Below are 16,912 nucleotides of genomic sequence, written 5' to 3' on the forward strand. Positions count from 1 at the left end.
ATGCCAAGCAAACATATTCAAGTTTGTAATCTATGAGTAAAATAAGTATGGTATGGGTTTGGCTAAAGTTAGTATGTTTATATCCGATTAATGTCGAGTTTCAATCTAATAAAACACTTCACTAAACATATATATTCGAATATTGTTTAAATAGTATATACTTTCCTTATGTTAGTTAGATGAGTTAAAGGATAACCCTAATACAACTTCAAAATCATAGTGAAAAAGTAATTAGGTCAACCGCACGTGGGAAAATATAAATACATCGTGATAAGCCTAATAAGAAGAGAGTTCAATATGACACGTTTATACATACATATAATGTGTTTATTTTTAGGACGGGACGGAACATGTATATGTATTTACTTAGGCAAAGCATCCTAAAAAGATACACATTAATCATATATGTGTATATATGATTTTTTAAAAAAAAGAAATACTTATACAATCTGTTAAGTTTGCATATATTTATGTCTATAAATTCTTTATCAAATCTTTAAGAGCAACAACATATTAAAATTGCAACACTTCTTGAGGACATTTGACTATATTTATAATATAATTAAATAAAATTCAATTTTATATCTATCCATATCCCTTTTTTCTCCTTTTATCAATCTTCCAAAGCCCATAGCTTTCAATTGGGCCAATGGGCCAATTATTTTTTTGTTTCCACTTGAAGCATCGATGCTTTTACGTTGGGCCATCAACATTGTTAATTAATATATAGAATTTGAACTTTGCTTTGCTACAATAATTACTCCCCTTCATTCAATCTCATATATCATATTTATTTAGATTTTAGTTTTCAAATGTCTCACATTTATCGTACAAAATTGTCTTTTAAAATATACTCTAAAGTTCATTCAATTTAGATAAATGTACTTTCAAATGTTCAATTTTAATGTCTATATTTTCAATAGATCTTAAATTTAGTCTCTACTACTAATTTAGCGTAGAAATATTTTTTTATTTTTTTTCTTCCCATTTTAAAAAATAAAAATCTAAAAAAGGTGGTATATTTTAACATGGAAATAAGAAGACTGAAAGTCAAATGGATAGAGCATATGAGAGTTGGGAAGACAAATCTATTAGATTTGATTTGCTAAAACATCAACTCCATACACTATCTCTTTCCTTTCATCCTTTTAAAAGAAAGAAAAAATCATTAAAACTTATATTTTCATTTAAAAGTGCAAAGTCAATCATAAATCATGTCCTTGTGTAGAGTATATTTGATGTTCACTCTCTTGTTAGACAGTGAAGATCGGAAAATACTCCACCTTCGTTTATGAGATTAAAGAGTTGGTGAAAATGTGGAAAAAGAATCGACAAGAAGCTTTGATTAAGATCAATTTGAACTTAATAATTTTGTTTAGGAAGAATTATATCGTTGAAAATAGTTTTGAAAATTAAAAGAAAAAAAATCTAATTTTAGATTTTGAAATAAAAGGTCAATTATGTAGTTACTTGGAAACGAGAGTATATCAATTAAATTGTTAAATATATTAAACTTATTCTACATAAAAATTTAATTAAATCGACCAATAGATATAAAACATTTATATAATTGGTTAATTAAATTATGTAGATGAATCCAACAATCAAACATTGCCAATTTGGATGAATGTCTAAAATTGGACTCAAGAAAGGAAAAAAAAAAAAAGAGAATGATTAAGAAATGGTTAAAATGGGAATCATTTTTTTTGGTTTTTGGCTTTGCTCTACTTAGAAGTTAAATTAGCTGACCTAAGCTAAATTACATTGTCCTTAATCATAAGATTAAAAAAAATAAACTAAAACATTGGATGATAAATTACTCTTGTCGGTGACAGATCGGTCAGCACAGACCAATTATACTCATCCTCTTGGAGTCTTTTCTATTAAATATTATCATTATTATTTTATGATTTTTATTTTTAAATTTACGCGGTTTTCTAGCTGTGCTTTACCTATATAATTCATGCATGTTTCCATTTGGGATACAAACAAAAAGTTAAAAGAAAACAATAATAAATGAGGATGATAATTGATAATATAGGATGGAAAATGAAATTAAACCATACTTTCATTAAATGGGTATTGAAAAAAATTGTAGAAAAAAGAGGATAAAGTCGGAGAAAAGAAAAAGAGACAGGAGGAGTGTGACTGTGAACAAGATGCCAAATCCAACACAACTAATTACTAATTCTCCTAATTTGTATATATTAATCCATCTTAGATATAGTTTACCCAACATCCAAAGCCTACCACTTTTTTCTTCTACAATAATGTTGTTGTCTCTCATGAGCATTAATTAATTAGGTCTTGCTTTGGGGCAATTTGATTTTAAAGAAGTTGGTTGTTTCAATTATTATAATATCAAATTAATATTTGTATCATTCTAAATTCTAAGTTTTATATATAAATAAATTTGGATTGTTCATTCAAGTTGAAACTACGTTTGAATCTCATATAATTTTATTTGTAAAAAAGAAAAAAGAACAAGTACCAGGAGTTCATTTTATTTTGAATAGGATCTTCCTTAGTCACATTTTTTTAAATTGAATTACGCTTTAAAAGTAATCTACTTTTTTCTTTTTTCTTTTCATAAAATATAAGTAAATTAAAAGAGAGATAATTAATTGTAAAGATTATTGCTAAAGCAACCTAAAACGAAGTAAAAAACTTATCATATCAACGTGAAATTAAATAGCTCTCTATATCTAAAAATGTCATTATTGCTCTCTTGGAATTATTAGCATTAGTAAAAAAAAAAAAAAAAGGTAAAAACCATACATATAGATAGAAAACAATAAAAATTTGAAGAAAAAAAAGGACATTTAAAAAAAATAAAAAATTAATAAAACTATTTACAAGATATATTAATTTTTTTTTACATTTTATAAATAATTTTAGTATTTTGTTATCCATAACAATTAAAAGAAACCCTTTCAATTCCTTCTTCCAAATCTTAGTTAATTTTGAATTTCTTTTTTGCTAAACAATAAATTTCAATTATTTTGTACTTTCTAAAAACTTATAAAAAATTAAGAACGAATCTAATACAATATTTCATTTTAAAAAGTTATCTCGCAGAATCACACAACTATCCATAATTAACAACTTCAAATTCTCTAAACAACAATACTAAAAAAAGCCATACATATTTTCTAATCAACTACTTGAAAATAAAAATCAACAAAAAAAAAAAAAAAAAAACCCAACAAATTTGACGTCATTAAACGTTGCGTCAACTTTGATAAGAGAAAAGCAACTATAGATTTACAATATCTATTGGAATGACCTACACTAACGATCTTGACAAACCATTTAACCATAAAACAAAAAAGCCGTACACAAAGAAAGTCTAACTACAATAGTCAATCGCAACAATCAATTCCAAATTAAAAAAATTAAAAGACTATATACTAAAAAAAGGTTGACAAAAAAAGTGTATATATATATATATATATATATATATATATTATAAAAGAAGAAAAAGATTTGAAGGAATAAAAATGAAGGTAAAAAGAGAAAAAGAATTTAGACCCCACAAAATGATACCGAGGCAAGTGAACAGAACAAGAACAATAACACTAACAATAACCTCTCTTTCTTAAAAAAACATTTCTCATAAAATCATTGTCCTTTTTTTTTTCTTTTTTCTTTTTTTTTTTTTACATTCCATTCTAAATAATGAATAACAATAACAATAACAATAATAATAATAAAAAGAAAAAAAGGTCAAGCCTCCAAATTCCATCTTCTTTTACAAAAGGATTGATTTTGACTGAATTTAAATGTTTTGAAAAATAAAGAAAAGAAATAATATTTGGAGGGGGGGAGGGTTCGGGTGTGGGTAGCTTTCGGTGTGAGTGGAGTATCAAGCCCACTATCATACTATTTTTAATAATTGGAATCATGTGGATTTTACTCCACTTATAAAAACAAACTTTTGATTGTTAATTGTTTAAAAATTAAAATTATTATTCCATTTTGGAACAAAGGATTTTAGCTTTTGGCACGTGTGGGCCGTGGGAATAACTTGGGGGGAGTTTTTCTATCTTTTTTTCTTTTTTTTTTTGATATAATCACCGTCAAATCAAAAGCGGTTGTAAACCACACCCATGGGACCTTTCCTTTTCATCCACCGTTCATTTCTCCACACCCTCCCTCACTCTTCCATCAAACTACTTTTCGTACGGTGCGAACAGATTCACACACACACACACACACACACAATACACTATTACTTTCCTTTTTTTCTTTTTAATTTTTCAATTCCTTTTTTGGAAAACTTATTTACTTCTTTTTCTTCTTAATTTCTCGTCTGTGAATTTCTATAGTTTGAAATTAATTCCAAATTAAACGTTCTCTTTGAATCATCTTATTTTTTAAAGTTTGTATGGAACGATCAATCTCCAATACGTTCATGAGTTTGCGATAAAAGATCTAGGAATAGTGGAAAGATAAACTGATTATTTAAGTAGGAGGTTTGATAGTTGATTCTACGAGCTTTATTATGCTCACATGGGTTGAATATTTGTGTTTAAGTCTTACCTAAATAATGGCAACTTGTATAATTTTTTAGTCATAAGAACAAAACAACAATGTCAACTTTCATCTTCTTCCATCGATGGTAGGGGTGAATGGAATCTTTGTATTTCTCTATTTCGACATGATCAATAAATTGTGTTGTATAATCCAAAAATTTCGTGGATGAAGAAACTACTTTATTTAATCTACAGATTTTGGATGATAGAATTTTTGTTTCTTTTTTGTTTCTAAGAGCTAAAGATTTTCCTTCGTCAGATAAACAAAAACCACACGAAATCTACGTAAATAAATTCGCCATTAAAATTTCTTATCCTTCTTGAAAGTTACAGAAGAAAGACATTTTCCTTTCTTTTCTTTTTTTTTCTAGGGCATTTTTGTCGTCTTCTCCTTCATTTTTACAAAAAGAAAATTGTAAATAACATTGTAAAACCATTCACGAATGAACTTCAAAACATATAATTAAACAATCCCGATATTATAACAATCAATTTGAAACATTAGGAACCAAACACGTATATTTTATAGAAATTTGAGGGTCGAAGAAACATTTTTTCCTTAAATTTTTTTCAATTGAAATGTTAACTAATTCATAGAAATATCTACGAACTTTGTATTTTACTTAAAAATCCACTCAAACGGTAAAACTTTAAAGTTAAAAAACATCCTTGTATCACATTTGTACGTATATTTTCTATTTTATCGCTTTTCGATCAATATAATTCTTAAAAATAAAGATAAACTTATATTTAAATGTTTAATTAAACATTCAAATAACATTTCTTTAAAAAGTCATAAGACATAAAAAGGAGTTAGAGGATTTAGTAACATAAAAAGAGTTAAAATAATAAAGAAATATCTTTTATTGTACAAGAATATGTTGAGAACACAATATAAAGTTTGAGAGATGGTTTTGTATAATTTTAGTTTACAATATTTGAAAGAGTTTCCACAAGAGATACATAAAAAGGAGTGAAAAGACCAAAAACTCCAATAAGAAGAAGAAGGGTTTCTTTTAATACACACGGTGGGTGGGTGGGGGGGAAGGTAAGTGGGTCATACTTCTCAAAATCACCCAATCATAGAGGGCCAACCAAAGAGGTGCATCGAAGCTGATGTAGCTGCACCACACACAATTCTCCAATTTCTTTTTCTCCTTTTTTCTTTTTTCCTTTTAAAGAAAAAAAAGTATTATTTTAATATTTTTAGAGCCGGCAGAAATTATATATATATATATATATATATATATAGACGGCTTATCTGTACGGCCGCCAGTTGTGAGTACTTAACGACCTGACAGCAACGTTTGTCAGTCCGAAGTGGTAATTTTTTTTGCCTTTTTTTTTTTTTTTTTTTTCCTTTTCATGTTTTTTCTTTAAAATTACTCAAACCAAAAAAAAAAAAAAAAAAAAAAAAAGAAAAGAAAAGAAAAAGATAATTTTTTTTAATAAAAAAAGTAAAATCGGAAGCTTGCCACGTGGCACGCGGAGGCGTAGATTCTGTGGGGTCGACGAGTTTGGGGATTACTTTAACGGCTTACGGCGGCGACGGCGCGGGAGACCGCATCCGGAGTGGAAATTCCGGTGGTGATACGGCGGCTACCGTCGCAGAGGAATTGGTCGACGATCCTCGAGCTTGGTTCGAGGACAAGCTTTTCCCAAACGTCAACGGAGTTTTCACCGTCGGTCAAAAAGGCTCCGGTGGCATCGAGTCGCCGGAGATTCCAATTCCATTTAGTATGAAGAAGGCGAATCTTCTCGAGTTGCCGGAATGCCAATCGGCAAGTATTGTCTTTAATTCTTGAAATCGCCAATTCTAAGAGAATTTTTAAGACCCTCTCATCGGCGCCGTCGCGTTCTGCTCTTAAATACTCGTGCAATTCCGGCACTCCAATAGCTCGTTTAATCCCTTGAGAATAATCACCTTCTGGATCAAAAATCTGTCTCACTTCTTCGACAAACCCACCGTCGACCATCCGATCAACGCGATCGGAGACAAATTTTTGAAGAATTGGTAAAGAAACATCGACCCACAAAAAGCAGAACTCGTATCGGAATCGGGCCTCTGCATAATCATTAACCAGAGCTTCAATGTAGGAATTTGATCCACCGGCGATGATCGGGAGGCGATCTCTGGCCAAAATTGATTCAATAGCAACGGAGGCATGATGAGTGAAATCACGAGAAGAGAAATTCGATTTTGGGTCAATTGAACTTAACAAATGGTGTGGAATTCCACGGCGTTCTTCTTCGGTTACTTTATTTGTTACAACATCAAGTCCTTCATAAACCTGAATCTTATCGGAATTCACAATTTCCGACGGAAATCGTGTGGCTAGCTCGATTGCTAATCGAGATTTACCCGTTCCGGTGGCTCCCATTACCACAACCACTTTATCTTTCCGCCGGAAAAACTGTTCCATATTGAAATTCCCCTGAAAATTCCCCACCAGTGGCTGAACTTGCTTCCCGGCGGCAGAGGTCAATGACAATGCCATCCTCATCAAATGAGCTGCAAAAAATAACCAAAACCCATTTCAAAAAACGAAAACTTCAATCAACCCATTTGAATAATTTTTAAAAACTTTGTTCTGTTGGATGTGTTCTTAGAGAATTCAAAACAGTACCTGAAGAGAAAAAAAGAGACAGAGAGAGAGAGGGGTTTGTAGGGTATATGCAAGAGAGTAATTTGAAAGGATTAGCTTATGGATAGTGAGGGATTAGGCATTAATAATGTCCCTAATTGAAGAAACACCAAAGTTTTGATTTTTTTTTTTCCTTTTTGGAGGAATAATATGTGAAAAATTTAGGAATTTTTTTCTTTCTTCTAAGAAGGAATTGGGATTTTGTGGGTTTCAAAGAAAATGATGTGTGACATTATCTTTCCCTTCTTCTCCAATTGCCTCTTTGGCTCAACCATTAGAGAACTTCACTTGGTATTTATATGCCCTTCCCAAAAGAACTTTATTTAAAAAAGAAAAAAGAAACATTAATTGAAATATTTTGAATGTTACCTTTAGTACGGAGACTGCTTCCGATCATGTTTGAAGCTTCTTCAGTTGTATCTTAAAATTTTTTTGGAAAGATCCCTAATAAATAAAATATTGATCAACAGAGACTTTGCCTTCATATGCCATAATTATGAAGTTTGTTTTAACAACAGATATCAACTTCAATCCCATGCCACAAGTTCTTAACGAGTAGCAGGTTAGTATGTCTGTTTCAATTTGTGTCTAATTCAAGTAATAATTATAAAAAGAGACAACAAATAGGTTTATTTTGGAAATATTTTTAGTACTAAAGTAGTTAGCATACTCGGTTTCATTTATTATTTTACATGTCATTTGTGGAAATGTTAGTTTATTCCATGAGTTTTGACCTACTTTTAAATGTTTCGTTTATGACACGTAATGAACGAATGTACGTAACACAAATTTTGGTAATACTACCATTTATGTACGTTAGAAACTTTTTTGCTCATGTTTTGAATATGGTAAAAAAAATAAATCTTTTTTACCTTTGACCTCTTATTGATTTTTTCTTTTAAGTCAATAAGTTAAGAAAATCAAATCACCCTAAAAGGTTATAAGAACTCAAAAAGTAGGGAAGAATGGGATAAATCCCTTTTTGCTAAAATGTGGGTCGTCCTATTTTTCGTACAAGGAATATGAACGAAAACCACATCATTAGAGAAGATTGTTAAGAAAGAAATATCGTCCCTTATTGAGACTTCTAATCAAGTATTTGAATATTATTTCAATTGCGCTATTCAAACTAACTTTTTTCTTTCCGTAAATAATTTTCTCATTTAGAAGAGGAACATGTTGTTAATCTATAGTTAACACAAAACTAATTGATATATATATATATATTTATCATACTCAACTTTAAAAGACAAATAACATATGGAAACAGTACTTAGTATTTTGATGATCATATGGAACGGTCCTTTTCTATATTGGTCGTTTTGATATAATGGAAGAATTTTGAATAAGGGAATATGATCAAAGAGTCTCAATCTAGAAACAACTACAACATTTCTCTTTTAAATTTCAACTATTAACATTCTGTCATATATCCATCCATCTATAGATACAAATATATTCCTTTAAGGAATTGATAGTTTGAATTAATGTAAGTTTTTTTTTTCTTTTTTTTTTCTTTTTCTATGGGGTAGAGGAATTTTTTCTTTTATAATAATTTTGGACCAATAAAACAAGAGATGCCATTATTACACTAAAACAAAGAAGAGAAATTTAACAGCAAAAAAAAAAAAAAAAAAAAAAAAAAAAACTTTTGGAAATCAAATTTTTGATTCCAATGAAGTGGAGAAGGGTATATGAAGAAGAGACAATCTTGGAGTCTAGCTAAGAAGCAAACAGAGGTTTTTTTTTTTTTTTTTTTTAATTTATAAAAATTAATTTTAAGTTCATATGCTCACCAGCCAGCCCTAGCTAGGGTTTAATATTTCACTTTTTGCATGAATATTGTTTTGAAGTGACTATTCAGCTTTTTAATTTTCTCAAAGAGAGATGTTGTGGTAACTATTATATTTGTTGTTCAATCTATTGATAAAAAAGAATCATTCTATACTTATAGATCTCGTTCAATATTAGACACGTAACAAATGTAAAGACGAAGATATATAGAATTTTTAAGCTTAGTTATGTAGCATGCATTTTATCCACTAAATTACATGTTTGAATTTTTGGTAACAAAAACATAATTTTGTCGTTTTTAGTTGCTTTTAGTACGTGTTTTTCTTTTTTGCTCTTCTAAACTTTTATTTTCTTCTAAATTGAGTCATTTTGAAAGGAAAAGAAGACACTCAAGTTTGGAGTAAATTCATTTTTTTAAAAAAAATTGTTAGTGAATAAATATGGTTTTTAAGGGAAAAAGAAAGAAAATGGTATTATTAGTAAACAAACCTTAGTGTCAGAGAATAATAAAATGATTACACCAAGCCTAATCTTGATTAATAGTAATTATTCTTTCTATGTATAGTTTTTGTTTTAAAATAACAATTCTAGAAGAATTTGAAACCCTAACCCTAAATATATAAAAGTTCTAACTTCTAAGAGAGCTTATTCAATGACCATTATTATTTTATTTTTATTGTCAATGTTGAAACCATATACACTTATTTACTTACCCTAATTAATCATCTTTAAACGTTTCTAAAATTTTCCTAAAGAATATTTTTCCATATTTCCAACAAAACATTAATTAGAAACTAAAATAAGACATTGAATATTTCTTAAATTAAAATTTGAGAAATTAGTTCAAACAAAAATCGGTTGAAAATATTTATAAACATAGCAATATTTCATACTCTATCATTAATAAATTATGAAATTTTTCTATATTTTGTAAATATTTATTTATTTTGTTATAATTGTCAACAACAAAAAAAAATTTAAAAATAACCTCTATATATCTCTCTCTGTTCATTCTAAAAATAAAAACCTAAAACTAAAATCGCTATGAATAATTAAGTATAATGCACTAAATTAAACTACTTGAAATAGATACATCATATATATATATATATATATATATGTGAAAGATGACATAAATTTAATCAATTTAGTTGTTATGATTGGGAAAAATATTGAAGCTATTTATGGGAGTATATAAAGACTGTTTACGACATTTTACTAAACTATAGGGATGTTTTAGGTTATGGGATGAAAATGAATGTATAATAATTGAAATTGATTAATGAAGTAATTTATATATATAGTATATATATAATTATATATATAATGAAGATATGTTGTTGGTTGATATTAAAAAAATGGGCACAACCACGTAACCAAACAATACTGGGTGGGGGCTAGTTGTTTTAGAAAAAAGCAGTGGGCAAAAAGAATTTTTCTTTTATAGTGGTTTAGGATGCCCTTGTTTTTATTTATTTTAATTAATCTCAATTGTAGTGTGAAGAGACATTAGCTTATTAATTTAATTAATTAACACACACACACATTACTATAAATATTATACTAGAGGGATACCCTTGAGGTGACTAATCACTTTCATTTTATATATAATCATCTTCATTAATATCAATTTAGTTGACAAGACATATCAAATAAATCAGGCTATATATAACCTAATTCATTGAATGGTATATGTATGTATATATTTAGTTAGTGTGATTAGGCACGTTAGTTATTGATGCGAAAAAACCTAGAGATATAGAGAAAAATATTTGTCCTTTTTGTGATACCAACGATAAATTTGATTTGAGTGAATGTGAAAGAGATCATGAGTATTTATACAATAGTGTTGCGGTGCTCAAAGTATATACTTCAATGCATAAGTTCATGCATGAAGTGATAAAAGTATAACACATTGAAAGTTTAAGTGTCAAAATGGACTTGATTCTCTTTGAGTCATAATAATTATATTATAATGAATCATTGACCTAAGTCATCTAAATCATAGGTTAAAACTAAGCTAACCCTTGAACTAAATTAGACCGACACATGTCATGTGAATCGAGGGTTAGCTCGGTCTCAAGCTAGCCTGAGTGAGGATATGATCTAGCTAATTAATTAATTGTATTTTTTTTTTTGTTCTTTTTTAATATCAAATGTGTTTATATGTCTAAAATTCAATCATACACAATATATAATGTTCGAGCAAGGTTTTAATCGAAATTTTTTAAAATGAAAAATAACGATAGTGTAAATTTTTTGACGAGATTGTTTTTATGTTTTTTCTAACCGTTAAATATTAATTTAACTTTTAACTTTTTGCATGATTTTTCTTTTCTTTAAAAAAAAAAAGAGTGCAACATAGGATTTCTAAAATGGTCATCCCTTTTCAATTATTACTCTCACCTAAGTTCTAATAAAATTTGATGCATTAAAGTTGGTATGATCCAACCTCAACAATAATATTTATATTAAAACAGGCCATTTGATTTTGTATAGTTATCATGAGTGAGGATGAGGTTAAGAAAATGATAATTAAAAATATTATTAATTAGGATTTAAATTAGATATAATGAATAAAAAGACAGAAAAAGAAAAAGAAAGAAAAAAACTTTTTGTTTTAAGGGAGAGAGAATAATTTAATTGAATGAAAAATTTTAATATATAGTTTTTCTAATTTATTGAGTGACAGAAAGTTGAGGAGGGACACATATTGGCACCTAAAGATATAATTGTGGGAACAAAATATTTAAATGTAAGGTTCCACAATTTGATTGACTAAAACCCAAGAATCTTTCTTTTTCTTCTTCTCTTCTTTTTTTTTTTTTCTTTGCCCTTTTTAGCTTCTCTTCATATGAATGAGGAAATAAAATAAAATAGAAAGAGAGGATTTTCTTAATCAAATTTAAAATAAACATAATTTAAAATGTGTCATTCTCGTTATATGACAGTTAATTTCTTCTTCTTCTTCTTCTTCTTCTTCTTCTTCTTCTTCTTTCTTCTTCTTTTTTTAACGTTTATATTCATATACTTTTATTCTCTTTGCACTATAACATTAGTAGAAACCACAATAGATTCCTATTATTAGTTTCTATTTGTTATTGTACACAAATAATTAATTAACTAATCTTAAACAAAGATGAACGATTAAATTTTAGTTCTTGTGGAGCCACCAATATTCTTTAATGGAAAAACATCATTTAACAAGGAAGTGTCTTTTTCTTTTTTTTTTTTTTTCTTTTTTTTTTTTAAATTTTTAGTGATATTTCTTGTTTTGTTTTTCAAGATATATAAAAGAAAAATTAGTGGGACACTATATAATCTTTTGATGTAATGATATAAATAGTTATCTAACTTTGGTTTTAATATGTTATTCTAAAGTCAAATAGAACTTGTTTGACTTATGATCATTTTTACCTTTTAAATTAGTTGTGCTTTAATTATTTGGAATGTAAGTAAAAATGAATCATAGAAGCTTGAATTTATGAAACTTAGCAGTGATAAGAAAATGTTTATTATTATCTATGTATTTTCTTATTTAAGATTATCTATTTCTTGAATTAGATTATTATTTGATTATTCAAAGTTAAGGTAACCTTGAGAATAAAGTTAAATTATTATACGTTTTGCGTCTAAAAAGTCTATGAGCATTAGAAAGTACATAATATTTAGGTCGTGGGTTTTCAATTATGTGTTTGATCAATTCTTTGACTTTGAAAATGTCTAGTAAGTATCTAATACTTGGAAAATGTCAAATAAATCAATGAACGCTTAAACTTGTGCTAGTGGGTCTTTAACGTATTCAATATATGTAAGTTTGATCGATGCCATTTTTTTAGGTTTTGCGAATTAAACCTCTGAACATTATATTTTTCCTTACTTTATTATCTACTTTGTCTATCAACGTGTTAAAAAACTAAGACGTTTTTTTTAAGTTAAAAAAATTGCTTTTTATTCATAATTTAATTAAGAATTCAATGAAATTAGTGTAAGAAACTAAAAAAAATAAATTTAAATATATAAAAAAAAAACCTAAATAGTTTACCAAACAAATGGATTTTAAACTTTTTAATCATTTATCATATAAATATAAGTGACATTTTTAAATTAAAATACGACAAAATTTTATATTTTTATTAATTTCTATAAGTATTTAACTATACGTAATAAAAATATATTTATAGTTAATAAATATAAATAATTGTTATATAATTTAAATATGTTATTGTTAGAATTTAGTGAATGTTATTATAAAAAATTACTATATAAAAAATATAGGGAGAATAAAGTATGTTTGGAATATAAAAGAAAGAGGAAATGAATTAAGTTTGACCAAAGAAAAAAGAAAAAGAGTAAAAAAAAAAAAAAAAAAAAAAAAAGGAAATAGAGAGTGATGAAAATGGGAGCCGCACGTGCAACGGGGGCCCGTAATGATTAGGAAAAGAAATTATATAACATTATCTTTGTGTACCAATTTATCATCATAATCCTTAGTACCAACTTAACTTTACTCAATTATATAATTCTCTTATTATATTCATTTATTCATTCATGTTTCAATTTTATATTTCCCAATATTAGGTGGGGTAACCTATTTACATCAATATATAATATTTATCAACTGCTCCAACTTTTATAACCTTATATGACTTTGGTCAAACTTAAAATTTTTACTTCCTCTCAAAGTTTTAGAAATTTTATTAATTTCTAAAATTATGTAAATTAAACATAAAAGTAAATGTAAATTAATATGGACGTTTGAATTTTTAATTTTAATCGGATTAACGTTTTAATTATATCGTAAGTTATGTATTTATAATAAATATAAAAATTATTGTTCAATAATTTTTAGTAGGCGTTCGGATTTTAAATTATAGGGAAAGTGGAGTGAGTTATGTTAAAGTACTCCATGTTTGGAGTCACGATAAGTTTTTCTTATAATTCTTTTGTTTCTCTCTTTTTCAATATTGCACGCTCCTTCTCCGATCTTTTCCACTCATTTCCTAATTATTTTCAAATTTTGCATCATTTTTCACTTTTCTACATTTTCCTACTTTCCTTTTCTATCTCTTTCTTTAATTTATTTCTTTATAACACTTTTTTTTCTCTTTATTTCATCCTTTTTTATCCCTTCGTTTTCTCTTTCATTCTTCTTTTTGCCTTCGTTTTTTCCTTTCATTTTTTTAAAACTTTTTTCTTCCTAGAATATACGTTTAAACTTTATCGTAGATTTTTCACTTCTTAATATGCATTATAATTGTTTTTTTTTGTGTTGTTTACTCATATATTCAATAATTGTTCTTTTTATGTTCTTTTTTTTATTTGTTTTAGTACAATAATTTTAATAATAATCAATTTGTAATTATATGTTTTCCATTACATAGGTACGTCGAAAATAAATTAGTGAAAACTAACAATTCAAGCTAAATTTGTGAAATGAACGTTGTAATTAAGGAGATTAAATAAATCAATTTGAAGCAGAATATTGTATTTCATGAAAAATATATATGCATGGAAAAAAAAGGATTAGTGCAAAAGGAAAGATCAAAGCTTAATTTATGATATGAACGTTGTAATTAAAAACTTTTTTCATTTGATATACCATATACATACATGCAAAAAAAAAAATGTGGTTTAAAGTAATGATTTAATAACAGTAATTTTAATTAATGAAATAAACGTCGTAATTAAGAAGACTAAGGAAAGTGCTTTTAAGAAAAATATTGCATTTCATGACAAATATAAATGAATGAAAAAAATTAGCGGAAACGCAAGATCAAAACTTAAATTATTGCTAGAAACGTCGTAATTAGAAGCTTACTTAATTCGATGTACAATATATATATATATATATATATATATATATATATATGCATGAAAAAAAATTTGTGAAGCATCACGATTGATGCTAAATTTATTGAACGAATATTATAATCAAAATTATTTAATAAAATAAATTTATGAATATTGTATATTGAATCTACCGTACATATTTTAGAAAGAAAAAAAATCGTGAAAAACTAATATTGTAATAGTCTGCACCCCAATCACAGACTATCATAACATAAACTATAATAATTTACGTCTCAAATGTAGACTATCATAAATCATTCATTGTCTTGCAAAAGTATATAATGTCAGTGGCTCATTTTATAAGTTTAGTTATTAAAAAGTGGAGAATAATGAACTATAGATTTGGAAGACATGATAATTAATTAATTAAAGTATTTTACGATGCCTTTCATACTTGAGTTTATGTTCAACACATTCAAGACCTTAAGCTTAATGTTAATGATTATTCTCCATAAACGATCTTCATCATTTTTGACTTATCATCTGTTCGTTCGTGGTTGAGAAAGTCAATTTATAAATAATTGTACTGAAAATTAAACAAATTTAACATATAAAACTAGACGTTGAAATTAATTAATTAATGTAATACAAATTGTAGAATTGGTAGGGTGCTTCCAACTATATAATATTTAATTTGTTGAAATTCATGAGGATGGGAGACTTAGGTTATTGATGGTTTTTAATTAATTATTTACAATATATAATGTAAGGTTTTATGTTCAAATGGCAATGGCACTAGCCTACTACCTTATTGAGTAATTATTGTTATTGTTATCATCATTATTATTAATTTTAAGAAACCTTATAATAAAATAAAAGTGTGTTGGTAAATAGTTCAAAATATTTTCAAATTTATCTTGTAATAATGTTGTTTTATCCCACATGTTCTCATAAGTATCACTACTAAAGTTTGTTTGATTCACTAACCAAAAAAAAAAAAAAAATCCTTTTATTTTGAATACATTTTGTAAAAATTTGTTTCGAATAAAAACATTGATATTTTTTTTTTTAATTTCCTATATTCTAAAATTGTTTTTATTAATTTTAAATTACACTATGTCAACTACTGATCTAAAAACACTTTTGCTGCCAAGTTTCTTTAGTATATGGTTCATCTAATTATTGGTCAATTAAAAATAGTCGTTAAAGATAATCATTCTAAGTTGAATACTCAAATTAGGATAATTGTTTTAAATGAAAAATCTCTTAAAAGTACATATGGAGTTTTTTTTCCCTGGATTGAAGTTTGTATATTCTAATTATGTTAAATAATAAAGAAAATTGAAAAAAAAAAAAACAAAAAACAATATCCAAGTGGGTTTTTTGAGATTCTAAGCACTAAATCTTCACATTTAGAAAACCATTCTACTGTAAAGTTTTAGGTTGTATTTTGAAATTTTTTCTTATTGATTTTTTTAAATAAAATTCTTTATTCTCTTAGTTTGACAACCTATTTCTAATTTTTATCATTCTTTTCTGTTATATATATATATATACACACACGTCGAAATCGTTAATATACAATAATAATAACATATCTAGCAAATTTTCAATATCTATTTACAACAGATGCTATTAATGATATCGATGTAATATTCTATAGAATATTTTTAAAAATTGATTTATTATTATTATTATTTACATCAAGAGGTTTATGTCACATGTATTTTTTTTTTTTTTTTTAATTTTATTTTAAAAAGAGAGAGAGAGAGAGGATTGAGGATGAATCAAGTGGGGTTTTGACATTCATGAAAGCATTTATAGGGATGTGAAATTGAAGGATCAAGTGGGTTTGAATCATTTGAGAAATGATGGGCTGCACTCTGATAAAGAAGTTTAATTTTAATTTTTTCTAAAAAGAAGTAATTAATCATCATTAGTAAGTGATCAGTAGTAATGATATGAGTTTAGATTAAAGACTATATATAATTAAACTTAATTAATTATAATATAACATACACTTGTACTTTATAGTATAATAATTAATAAATGGCATTGAGGGAGCTAGCCCCACACACTCACACACACACTCTCACAAATCTAGTTCATATGCTCATATATATATATATATATATATATATATAT

General features: G+C 26.7%; 1 protein-coding gene across 1 annotated transcript; it reads right to left on the reverse strand.

Moving 5' to 3' along the window:
• Positions 1-5,447: 5,447 nt before the first annotated feature.
• On the reverse strand, positions 5,448-7,433 carry LOC103483750 (adenylate isopentenyltransferase 5, chloroplastic). The gene is made up of 2 exons (XM_008440505.3): positions 7,163-7,433; positions 5,448-7,047 (listed from the first exon to the last, which is right to left on the reverse strand). Exon 2 carries the CDS (start codon positions 7,037-7,039, stop codon positions 6,065-6,067), a length of 975 nt encoding a protein of 324 aa, XP_008438727.1. The 5' UTR covers positions 7,040-7,047; positions 7,163-7,433; the 3' UTR covers positions 5,448-6,064.
• Positions 7,434-16,912: the final 9,479 nt, after the last annotated feature.

This window comes from Cucumis melo, chromosome 6 (genome assembly GCF_025177605.1).
Source record: "Cucumis melo cultivar AY chromosome 6, USDA_Cmelo_AY_1.0, whole genome shotgun sequence".
In the NCBI taxonomy this organism is placed as follows: Eukaryota; Viridiplantae; Streptophyta; class Magnoliopsida; order Cucurbitales; family Cucurbitaceae; genus Cucumis; species Cucumis melo.

What these genes read in the sequence shown, in the direction of transcription:
- LOC103483750 (XM_008440505.3), bottom strand. Translation starts at nt 7,039, where the DNA reads ATGAGGATGGCATTGTCATTGACCTCTGCCGCCGGGAAGCAAGTTCAG.